General features: G+C 37.9%; 1 protein-coding gene across 1 annotated transcript in view; it reads right to left on the bottom strand.

The window, feature by feature from the left end:
- The window catches only part of ZNF407 (zinc finger protein 407), a 476207-nt gene that overhangs the window by 155542 nt on the left and 307538 nt on the right, over nt 1-13127 (bottom strand). The window contains 1 exon segment of the mRNA XM_010356708.2: nt 318-496. Coding sequence (XP_010355010.2) covers nt 318-496 — 179 coding nt within the window.

Here is a 13127-nt window from a genome sequence, read left to right as displayed (position 1 = left end):
GTCAAAATATGAAGATTTAACAACTACTCTTATTTCAGGTCAACGATGCTTTAAATATTTACTAATATTAACTATACAGTCATAGAATAAATACTTTGTCAGATTTGCTTTTTTGATAAAATATGGTTGAAAAGTCCTGTTTTGATAGTTGAGTGGGATAAAACTGGAATGTACTTTTTTACAGGTCTTGAAGCAGATACTATCACATACTCTACTCCATTATAATAAATCATGGTAATGTACAAATAGCATTATAACCGCTGTGATTCCATGAAATCCTGTTAAAAACAAGTACTTTCACAGTTTCTGTCCCTTACCAGCATGCAGGTAAGCGAGGTCTGGGTTTTCGATGTCAGGATGCTGTTCCTTCAAATGGTTCCGGAACTCCACAGGGACGTTGGTCCCGTAGTCACACTTGGGACAGTTGTACATCTTGACTCCTTCGTGTTTGCCAGTATGCAGAATGTGTTTGCGGATATTTTCAGCACAGTTTGACCTACCAAGTGAGACAGAAAAGTAAATCTAATTAAGGTCAAACCAATAACCGTACATTACACATAGTGACATTAGATAACAATGTCTCTATGTGTTTGGTACTATTTTAAGTGCTGTACTCACATAATAATTAGCTTATATAATACATCAGCCCTGTGAGGCTGGTAGTTTTTATAACCCTGGTATGAATTTTTCAGTTGGTCTTTTAGCTTCATTTCTATGAAGAACCAGAAATACCAAATCCCAAGCACTATTATTTTAATATCAAATTATTCTGGTACCACTCGAGGGCAGTGAAGGTGTCAGCTGACCCTGAGAACACACCTATCACCAGTGAGGAGTGGCACAAAAATGTAAGCGCCGTTGCCTCCACTGAATTTAGAGCATTTGGGGAACAAAGACACTGGCTTTTAAGTTCTGTCAAGCAAGGTGCTTCTAAGTGGGCTCTAAAATAATTTGAAGATGGAGTTGTAGCTAGAAACAGCTCCCAGGCTCAACTCCAATATTTGGGCAACATGTGAATCCCATGGAGCTTTCTGTGATGATACAGGCTCTTAAGAGTGATGACATGGAAAACACAACGGAGGGCCCCCGTATATTCCATGCCACGGTGCCACTGAAATCAGGGGTGGGCTCCTCTCCCAGTGTTTTCCGGCAGAATTAGAAATACAAGGCCTGAAATAATCAGCCAACTGGGAAGGGGGTGCTGGTTTTTGAGGCAAACTGTTCTGCTTGCTCTGTTATCCCTGTCAGTTCCTTTGCCACAGGTCAGACTGCACGTCTAGACTCTTTCTGAATACACACGCAGAGCTGTTTTCCTTTCGTCTTTGTCATTTTTAGAACAGTAATAAAAAGAGCCCTATACAATTTCAAGCAGGTGTTGAGGAGTTATCTAGAAAGAAACAAAAAAATCACGCTGGCCTCAGATTTCCTACAGACCAAAATTAAATGCCAGAAGAAAATAGAGCAATATGTTTATCACCATTACCCAAAAGCATTGCTGAAGAACAAAATCCTGCAAGATGTTCTTAGAAGAAAGATTTCCATGACCAAATAAGATCAGGGAATGGTAGTTAGCCAACACATCTCACAGTGCACTTCAGAATGGGAGGCTCTAAGAAGAAACTTCATGTAGGTCTACATTGCCTGAACACTTCCAATTCGAATTGCTTTTGTGTATAATATTCAATTATACCATGTTTATTTTTCAGGGAATATACCTGGGGAAATAACGGTCAAGGAAGTGAAAACGATTGTTATCTCTCACACACAAAGGCAGTCAATGACGCTAGAAATTCAAAGACTCAGTAAAGATGGTGTCTATCCACTCCTGACAAGGAGTATGGGAAGTATCGTCCCAGTGAGGCAGAATTAATGTAAATGGCACTAGGAACGGTATTTCCAAGACAGAGGGACAGGGATGTCCTTTCCTACAGACTCTGGACAAAGCTAAAACGCAAATGTGTTCCTCATGAGTGGGGATTTCATATTCTGGGAGCAGTCTCGTACCTACATCCAGATTGTCCTTTGGAAAAGTTCCTGCTACTTCCCTCCCATCTCCAGGCAGGGCTTGTCATCAAATGTACATGTACAACTAAATCTGCTCAGTATAATTAAATTGAACAAATCAAATCCCTCTATACCTAGGAAGAGGACTAGAAAGAAATACATCAAAATATTAACGCAGCTATACTGCAATGCCCACTTACTCTTATTTTTCAAATATAAAGTTTTATATGTTAAATACATATATTTTAAAAATTAAAATAACACCACCTTTTTCAAAAATAAAAAAAGGACTAGAATAACAGATATTTTCCCAGCTATTTTCAACTTGCTTTAGGCAAAGTCTCTGTCAATCTGGGTGTTAAATTTCCCTGAGATCTTAGACTAAATACATGCGAGACAGTGAATGTATGCACACAAGCTTCTTTCTTTCATGAGTCACTACCGAATTGTAAAACCTGCTTTATATATAAATTCCCTATTGTGAACTAACAATTACTGTAAGAGGAAAAAAAAAAAGAGTAAGTACCTAACGCATGCCAGGTACCTCCACTGACTTGGCGCCTTTGAAGGCAAGCAGGACCCTCTTGAGGTCAAGACTGCTACACAATCCACAGAGAAGAAGGTAAATACCACAATGACAAGCTGGCTACACAGGCTGTACAGCTGGTGAGTGGTTAAGGCAGAATCCTAACCTAGGTTTTCTGTTTTCGAGGCCAGAATGTTGGTATGTTTTCAAGTACACCACAGCCAGCTTTCCCTTTAAAATTTACATATCAGAGACACTAGCACACTCTAAGCAAAGGGTAGGACTGTAGAGTCTCTTAAATGCATAATTATCTTTAGAGTAACAGCTCTGGATCATGTCAGAAATAACACAGGAAAACGTCTGAAGGTGACTGACACAAATGTCCACTTTTATGACACTTAAAAGGAAAAGAAACAATTTTTTTTTAGTTCTTAATTCTGCAGATTTCCAACATGTTTTCTACAGCATTATAGACACCTCCTAAATTCACCATTGTTTACTGACACTGGGGAGAGAAAACAAAAGCTACTACTGTACTTAATTAGTACTGTTTATCAGGAATGTAGATTCTTTGGTACCGCCAACACTATTTCCTTATGTAAAATGTTAGGCATGAAACATCATCAAAGACAACCACCAATCATATGAAGAAATTAAAATTGCCAAAATAAATACATTTCAACGTATGATGCACATTTACATGGAGAACAATATAAGCAATGAATCCTAACATTCAGGGAAGGAAGAAAGAGATAACTTTGAAAACAGATTATTTTGTTTTCAAGAAGGCTGTATCTAGGACAAAAATAAGCCAGTATCTCTCAGTAACTAAACAGCATGTAGGATCTAACAACTGGGGACTATTACTGAAATAGGTAAGACGTATATGGGGACTGAGGGAGGGGGAAGAATTTAAAAAGGTGGGAAGCTTCTTTTATTTGAAAATATAAAATAAATCAAGAAAGATGTGGTATGAAACTTGAGATTTTAAAAGGCATTAAGGACCATTCCACACATATATTCTTATACCAATATATGCATATGCTTGTATACAGGATGTATATATACACACTGTGTTTTTATGTTCTATTATATAATACATATGTGTGTATGTATATTTGTAATTGTATGTTTTAAACATATACATACCACAAGCATAAACACATGCAGACAAGAAGGAATTGGGATGCATTTGGGGAAATGAGAGTGAGTGTTAATGTGTATGGAGTCTCTTTGGGTAATAAAAATCTAAGATTGCTTGTAGTAATGGTTTCACAATTCTGGTAATATATTAAAAACCAAGGAAGGCTGCAATTTCAATGGGTCACTTGTCAAATATATGATCTATCTCTCCACTAAAACAAAAACGAACACAAAAGAACTCTTGTGCCGTTGTCACCCTTCTTCCTGCCACTGGAACCTTAGAGCCCACATGTTCAGGTGGTAAAGTTACCAAGAAGAGGTTCTCAGCCTCCATGGGCCTTTACCTCAGTAAGCAATAAATTTTTAAGTCATTCAAATTGCAGAGTTTTGCCCGATGTGCAGCTACTGCAATTATCACGTGCTGCTAATCTCCTTCCTCAAACCAATGCTGCATAAAACCTCACCATACCAGCACACACATGCATTCACACACACACACACACACACACACACACACACACACACACACACACCCCGATTCGAACCCTCTTTACTAATCACCGCACAGCAGATACCCTGGGTGAAGAAGAAGTAAACTAGGCCCATTCCTGAGCTAGTGTGACTCCGCCTGGCCTCACACTGCTCCTCTGGAAATATCCCTAGACCTCATTTTATCTCTGATTTTCCCTCTTCTGCCACCTGGGACCTCCTGTCACAAGCCAAGAAGCTTACTCCTGTCACCATCTATATGCATCTTGGTGTTTCCCTGTGGGCGAGTTAAGAAATTTTTTTTTTTTTTTTTTATTATACTTTAAGTTCTAGGGTACATGTGCATAGCGTGCAGGTTTGTTACATATGTATACTTGTGCCATGTTGGTGTGCTGCACCCATCAACTCGTCAGCACCCATCAATTCATCATTTATATCATGTATAACTCCCCAATGCAATCCCTCCCTCCTCCCCCCTCCCCATGATAGGCCCCAGTGTGTGATGTTCCCCTTCCCGAGTCCAAGTGATCTCATTGTTCAGTTCCCACCTATGAGTGAGAACATGCGGTGTTTGGTTTTATCTTCTTGTGATAGTTTGCTAAGAATGATGGTTTCCAGCTGCATCCATGTCCCTACAAAGGATGCAAACTCATCCTTTTTTATGGCTGCATAGTATTCCATGGTGTATATGTGCCACATTTTCTTAATCCAGTCTGTCACGGATGGACATTTGGGTTGATTCCAAGTCTTTGCTATTGTGAATAGTGCCGCAATAAACATACGTGTGCATGTGTCTTTGTAGTAGAATAATTTATAATCCTTTATAGTGGGATGGCTGGGTCATATGGTACATCTAGTTCCAGATCCTTGAGAAATTGCCATACTGTTTTCCATAATGGTTGAACTAGTTTACAATCCCACCAACAGTGTAAAAGTGTTCCTATTTCTCCACATCCTCTCCAGCACCTGTTGTTTCCTGACTTCTTAATGATTGCCATTCTAACTGGTGTGAGATGGTATCTCATTGTGGTTTTGATTTGCATTTCTCTGATGGCGAGTGATGATGAGCATTTTTTCATGGGGAAAGGATATGAACAGACATTTCTCAAAAGAAGACATTCATACAGCCAACAGACACATGAAAGAAATTTTTCTTTTAAGAAAATTTATGAGAAGTCAAATTTATCAGAAAAATGCAAAGGGTTACATGTATACTCTAACAAGAAGAATGCTAGGAAGAACTCATGTCACCGTGTTTCCATCTGAAATGAACTAGGAAGAGACAGACACTGGTGCACATCTCTGAATGAAGGAGAAAGTGAAACAAGCAATGACTGGGCAGTTTCCCTGGGGATTCACTAAGAACTGTGACCTTCAATCCAGTTTCCTAACCAACACTAGATCAGTTCTATCCCCACCCTCTTCCTCTTATTCCTGGCAGCAGACGACCAGGGTGCAGAGGCAACACCCCTGGGTGTCAAGTCAGGCAGCCGGCTCCATTCCCCACATGAGAATTTCAGCACCTGCAGAATGGCTCTGTGATCTCAGGAAAGTACCTCAACTCTGAGATCTCTTTTCCTTAACTAAAACATGAGGTTAGTACAGCAAACTACCAAAGGACTGAATGCAATCTATGCATATAAACACAAAATCTCCACCTGGGAATTCAGAGAGTTGGTAAAAGCTATTCCTGGGCTCCAGGTTGTGGCTCCCAGTTCTAAAGGTGGGTGGGAAGTGATGGAGGGGAAAGGTAGGAACACAAACTGCACGGCTCCGGCACGCAGCGCGAAGTCGGTGTCAACACAAAGAAAAACTACCGAATCCGTAACTCTCCGCAAAATGCTAAGCTCTGCCCTGTCCTTTCTCAACTCCGCTCTACCGCTACAGCTCCACGTGACAGAACGTGCCAGCAGGCTTTCTGCTGAGGAAGAACCTCTCCTGGCCCTCACAGGCGAAAGACGTTCCTCACACTGAGAAGGGAGCCTGCTGGAAGGGAAGTGAGATTCCCCAGAGCCAAGCCTCACACTCCTCACCGGGATTCCCGCGGGACTCAGCGGAATAGAAACAGCACGCGTCGCTTTCATGGAAAAGGCATTCTAAGAGTGCATTTCAAATTGAATTTTGGAATATAACATGTTGAAAGTCTTGAGCGGCTTTGATGTATAGAATTTAAAGCTCGGGGTGACTGATTAGCAAAAGGGCCCAAGATGGGATCTATGCATTCAGGGCTTCTTAAAAAACACATAATAAAGGAAATTTCTTATTCTGTTCAAAGGCAATGTATGTTAAAATAATAAATAGAACACCACAAGTACTTCTAGAACTCCACAAAATCATTAGTCAGTACTACACACTGACTTATGGCCTAGGGACATAAAAGCCTGATGATGTTATCGAACCTAAGGGGAAAGGAGCTTTAAAATATTTGATGTTTATTTTGGTTATTAGAATTATACCACTGAAGTGGTTAAACATCAGAGCATCCAACAATGGATGTGACAAAGTCTCCCTCCAGCACTGTCTCCACTGTCCAATGAGTCGCAGATGACCAGCTAGGTACAATCCCTAACTTCTTCTCAATCTTTCGGGAGAAGTAAACACTACTTTTTCAAGCTACAGCTATGTCTTATATTCTTTTCTCAACACTCCCCTTGGCTAAATACAGGGGCACCACACAAACTGGCATCTCGCTTTTCCATGGAACAACAGAGCATGGGGCCTCACCGTATTGAACACCGAAGGGCACACTTATCTCCCCTACATGCCTCTACTCCCATCCTTACCTTCTTTTCTCCTTTTTGACAGCTTCCTAGTATGTCAGTGTGGACATAGCCTATTCTATCTAACTGATTCTCTACTGATGGGCATTTAGGATGATTCCAATCATTTGCTAGTATAAACAAACGTTCCAGCGAACAATCTTGTAGAATGGTTTCCATTTCTCTGGGTGCCATGACAATCGCATGATGACCACTGGAATTGCTTCAAATGTCAACGGGCAGGAATTCTGACAAATGCTGCCACACTGCCCTTCAGAGGAAATGCAGCAATTTACAATTCCACTAACAATGTTTGAGAGCCTGTTTCTGTGCCTGCTTGTCAAGGTAGGGGGCTACCAAATTTTAGAATTTTTGCCAGTGTGGTAGGTAAACAATAGTATCTTATTGGAGTTTTAATTTTTACGTTGTAACTTGCATTTCTCTTGTAATCAATGAGGTTAAGTATCTTTTCAAATATTGAAAAGCAATGTCTATTTTCTTTTTTATGTACTGTTCATTCATATTTTTGCTCTTTTTTTCTACATGCTTGTTGGTCATTCTCTTATAAATTAAGGAGATTGGCTCTTTGGGACGAAGTTGCAGACTTTTTTCTTCAGTTTCTTTTTTTCTCTTTTGACTTTGCTTACAGTGGGTTGTGAAAGCAAATGTTGATAATTTTGCTCTTTTGTTCTACGGCTTCCTGACTTGCAGGCTATAAAACAACTGTTCCAAATTTGGTTCTAGTACTTGCAGAGTTGCGTTATATCACATTAAATACTAGATTTGATTCAAAATCAACCTACAGTGAGTTAAATGTGGCTCCAGACTGCTACTCAGTTCTCTTAATAACATTTGTTAAAGTCAGATTTTCCCCACTAACTTGAAATGCCACCTTTGTCAGTATTTTAATTATGTAAGGCGAATTCTGGACTTTCTATTCTATCATACTGGTCTGTGTATTCACCTGCCAATTCACCACAATGAACCAGGTAGCAAGACGTTTCTGCCAGGTAGACCTCATCATTCTGCATGGCTCTTTTCCTCCCAGATCACAGCTGCGCACCCAAAACTAACACCGAGTCACTCACGGGACAGTGGTTGTCAGCCGGTATGGCAAAAATCTAGAGTTAACTACAGTACTAGAGAGAATCGAGCCAATAATAAATTAATACCACTATGACATACCCAGGTAATTTCTATGTATTATTAATATGTGTTAATAATATTATCTAACTGATAAACCAAACAGCAGAGAGCTTGGCAGAGATGTTACAGGATAAGTACCCAAGAGAGGGCCCAGCACACAGAGATTCTAAATAAATATTAATTCCCATTTTCCCCAGGAAAATCCACGTATCAGCTTCACTACCCCAGTCTGTTTTTTTATAAAATTAGTGGCTGTCTTGAAATACTGGCAACGATCAGGTCTGTTATGACGTCAGGCATGGGAAAGACTCTAGACAGCAGAAAGCTCCTACACCCACTGCCCGAACAGCGTTCTCATTCCCGCAACCCGCTTTCCATTTCGTTTATCTCCCCACTTCACTACTCTACATTTTCCATGCTGCTCCAAAAAGAAAGAATTCCTATTTCCCAGGTGATTTTGGGGGAACCACTTGATGGCGTGGAGTGATCGCTCACTATTTTAGAATGCATATTTTTTTGTGTGCCATGGATGGCTTCAGAAATGACTTAGTAAATCTTACAAGGATTCACTGAAAATAATAGTAGTAGTTTAGCTGAAGGTGGGGCTAAAAGAACTGAAAATTGAATTGAGTAGGGTGGCCAATTGTTTCTTTTGTGGATCTGAGCACTCAAACTCCCTTATGTAATATACAAAAAACACTTCTTTTAAAAAAAACACCACCACAAAACAGTTAAACTATGAGACATGTATAAAAATCCATTAAAAAAATAAGGGAGAGTTTGCTAAACAGAGACACATACCATATATCTGTATGGGTTGGCTTAATGTTAAATATATCAATTGCTGCTAAGGAATCTATACAGTCAACACAATTACAATTCTAACAAGATTTTTTTTGAGAACTCTTTGAGAGTGATGGTTAAATGGCTCTATAAAATAAGTAGGCAATATTTTAACATTAGTACAGTAAGAGCTGTTAACAGTCATCTATAGGGAGGGAACGGGCTGTATCACAGAATGTGATGCAGCAGTAACTTTTCTACATGTACTTATCTTTATATGTGCATACATACAGAAACATACATATAACATGATGTGCTGGCAGAGAAAGATGTCTGCTGCAGATTGAGAAAAGCTACATGCAAAACAATATGTACCAAAAGCAATTAGAGGTGTGTGTACATATACACATTCACAATACACACCACAGAAAGTCAATCATATATAGACGTGTGTGTAAAGTAACTACACATACACGTAACGCACGCATATTACAATTCTACAAAGGAGTATGCACAGCACCAGGTCTATGAGGATCACACTCGTTAACAGTGACTCTGCCAGGGGGACTGGAGTTGGTAAAGCAATACAGGGAGGCAGTCGGAACAGCTGCAGTGTTGTGGCTGTGTCACAGGAAAGCTCACCTATCCGTTCATTTTAATTTAAAAGTAGGGAAAAAAGACTAAACAGCCAGCCAAAGACAAGAAAATCAAATGCAAGTGAAGCACTGCATTTTTGAAAATTATTATACTTAATGAAACTCTAATCATTAAAGTGGGAAATTGAGGGTGGTATTTAGAGTGAAAGTGGCAATTAATTTCAGGGTTAAAATATGGTTTAGGTAATGCAAGGCACTACCTAGTGGGTTAAATTCTTCTGTGATAAATTAAAGAGGCTTCACAATAAATTCTGGAGAGATAACACATAACTGCTTTAAAAAGAATTATGAAACTAAAAAAAACTTAAGTGAATGTAAGTCATATATACTTAAAATGAACCTAAAAAATATGACTGAATATAAAATTAACCTTAATATTTCTAAAAGGGTCAAAAAACGGCGGTAGGGAGGGGAGCTGGAGGGAGAGTCCACCTGAATCTATAAAAGATAAGCAAAAAACCACATATATAGGATATATGTTTTGTTGATTTGAATATATACATATTTAAGTTAACCTATTATTTTTAAATAATATATTACTTTGGAACAACTGTTCTTACAACTCATGTTTACAAACTATTCAAACTCTTCATATGCGTAAGTGTCTATCATCACTAGAGTCATTTCTGTCATCTTCTGTTTTCTAGAGCACAATATTGTCAGTCCCTCCTTCAGTATGAGCTACAGCACATTCTGACTCCAAAAATGATGTTGTCACTAGAGATTCTATCTCCAGCTATACGTGCCCAATCACATAACATTATGGCATTGTTTCCATTTGTCCTCCAAGAGTATATCATGAAATCCACAGTATAACCAACTACTCTACTGCTTTTTACTCCAATTTTTCTAGTTCATTTACAACAAGAGAAATATATAAATTCCTCTTCTGGAAATACTTTTTTAGAAAGGAAAAACTGTCTTTTATTCAAACATACACTACTAAGTAAAATAAAAGCTGAAATCACAAAGTCAAATATAGATAGACTTGACTACACAAATACTATAAAATACTGCAAGTCAAAAGATCATAAATACAACAAAAATGAACAGAAAATACATGAAATTTGTATAAAGGTTTATAAAAATCCCTTCTCCAAAAAATATTATTTCTGAAGATGCTAACAGACGTTAAGAAAAACCGTAAGTACAAATGTGAGGAGATCCGTGTTCAGCAAAGTAGGGGCAATACAGCAGACTGCATTTTCCTTTTAGAAACTCACAATGTGTACTTAAGCAGAAAATGAAAATTACAAAAAAAAAAAAAAAAACACCCCACAATCTAAATTGAAATAAAAATTTTGAAAGTTCTATTTAAAGAAATATGCTTAGTTTTCCTTAACATTTTGCTTCCCCAATTTTTTGACTACAGAACATTTTCTTTTTTGGTTGCTCTATGGTAGTACAACGTGTGCCTCGGAATGCCATCATAAGGATTAAGGTAAATAAGATTAAATATGTTCAGATAACACTGTACGTACTTGTTCTTTTTTCTTCCTACCACTAGGTTTTATATTAATCACAAATGAGTTCAACTATGTGAGTCATTATCAGCACTTTTCCTATTATACATGAAAAGCAACTTCAATCCATCTGACTAAAAATAAGATTCCCAAACAGTTACAGCGTATGTACGAGCACGTGGGAGGTGTACCACGCGTGCAAAGTTAATTAGGCAGGTATGCAATTTCATTTTTTTTGGCCTGTTTACAGTATACTTTTAAAACCCACATCCACAAAAAGAATTACTCTATACAATATTATATACACATGTTTATATAAAAGTTCAGTTGAAAGGGGGTTTCTACTATATCTTTGTAACATGATTCCAAAATGAATACAGAATAATCCAAAGAAAATCTTTATGTAAATTAAACTCAAGAAGTTAATTACATTTATTTACCAACATTATTTATGATTTATAAATTTTCTGGGCAAAAATAAATCCTAAAAAAAAGACAAAAAATGTTCACAGCAGAGGGGAATATAAGCCTCCATGTATGTTGCTTTAAAGCTCACTGTAGGTTGGAAGAATGTGCTCCAATATATAAACTCGGAGTTTGTTTCACAATTTATGTAAGACAGCCTAAGATATATACTCCTTTATAACTTATGTTCTCACTAAAGGACCCATAAGGAAAGAGTCTGATAATTTTAGATTACTGAACATTTGTGCTGTTTAAATTTAAAATTGGTTAAAAGCTACAAGAATAAAGAACCTCAAATTCCTCTGCCTAAAAGGGAACATGTTATCAACGATGTTTAGCAAATAGATGCATGTCATTTGGAGTGCTGAACCACATGCATCACCAGAACAGAACAGACAGCACAAAGATCCATGTATGTAAGAAATACAAATGTCATTTCAGATCAATTAGGAAATGATGGGTTATATAATAAATGGTGTCCATTCAGCTGCTTATTTTTTAGGAAAATATAAGTTACTTATTGTCCCATACCATACAAAAATAAATACCATTTGGATTAAAAAATTTTAACATAAGGAAACCAAATTCTAAAAATCATAGAAAAAATATTTTTATAATTTTAGTTAGGAAGAGCTCCCGTAAAGAAAAATCAAAGTCCAAATGCTACCAAAATGTGTAAGAAAATATGCCTCATGAAAGTTAATACCGCTATATATAGCATAATGCATCATAAATAAAGTTAAAAGGCAGGGCAAAGAAAAGGAGTAAAACTATGCAACATATATAAAAACTGATTATTAATAAGGATTCCAAAATGGGTTCCATTGATTAATTTTTTATAAGATAAAAATCTCATAAACTAAAAAACATGAATAAGCAATTCATAATTGGAGAAATACAATAGTTATGTAATCATTACACAGTGATCAATGTCTCTAAAAACCAAGGAAATGCAAGTTAAAACTTAAGGTGACAGATCGGCAAAATTTAGTCAGTTTGATCATATTAAACAATGGTAAGGGAAAATGATATACCTCTGGTAATGGTGTAAGTTAGCAAAAGCTTTTGAAAAACATTTGATAGTATCCTTCAAGTTTAAAATACACACACGCCCTTGAAAGTTCAGAAGCTCAATTAGATGATCCACAAGTCATTAAATCTATTTTAAAACAGCTAAACACTAGGCAAAATTTGAAAACTAAATGTCCATGAACAGAGAAACGGGTAGTAAATGTACAGTGCATCCATACTAGGGAATTCTATACCACTGAGAGCTAGGGGGTAGCTTCTCCTACAGAGCTCCATGGAAATCAACCACATCCTGGCTGAAGGGTGGGAGAGCATGGCCTGATCAGGGGAAAGAGAAGCCATTTCCCCAACCATGTATCATTACTGATGTTAGAACAAGGTGAGAGATCCGGTAGGGCAGGTCACAGGACCGTTCAACCTCACCTGTAAACACACCCTCAGAGGCATGGAGAAGCTGGATCTTCTCCAGTTGTGAAGCTTAGAAGTCCCACAGCCTAAGAGCCAGACACTTCCCCAGAATGTGATGTCCGGCACCACAAAATTCTTGCATGTTGCTCCAGAATGCAGCAGGTTATTGGGATAAACTGAAGAGAGGAGCAACAGTTGTTGCACTACCTCTATGAGTTTCTCTCAGTAAACCCTGCGGAAGAAAGCTTGGTGTGTG

This window comes from Rhinopithecus roxellana, chromosome 21, assembly GCF_007565055.1.
Source record: "Rhinopithecus roxellana isolate Shanxi Qingling chromosome 21, ASM756505v1, whole genome shotgun sequence".
Classification (NCBI taxonomy): domain Eukaryota; kingdom Metazoa; phylum Chordata; class Mammalia; order Primates; family Cercopithecidae; genus Rhinopithecus; species Rhinopithecus roxellana.
The sequence above is the reverse complement of the archived record's forward strand: the minus strand, read 5'-3'. Positions and strand labels throughout refer to the sequence as shown.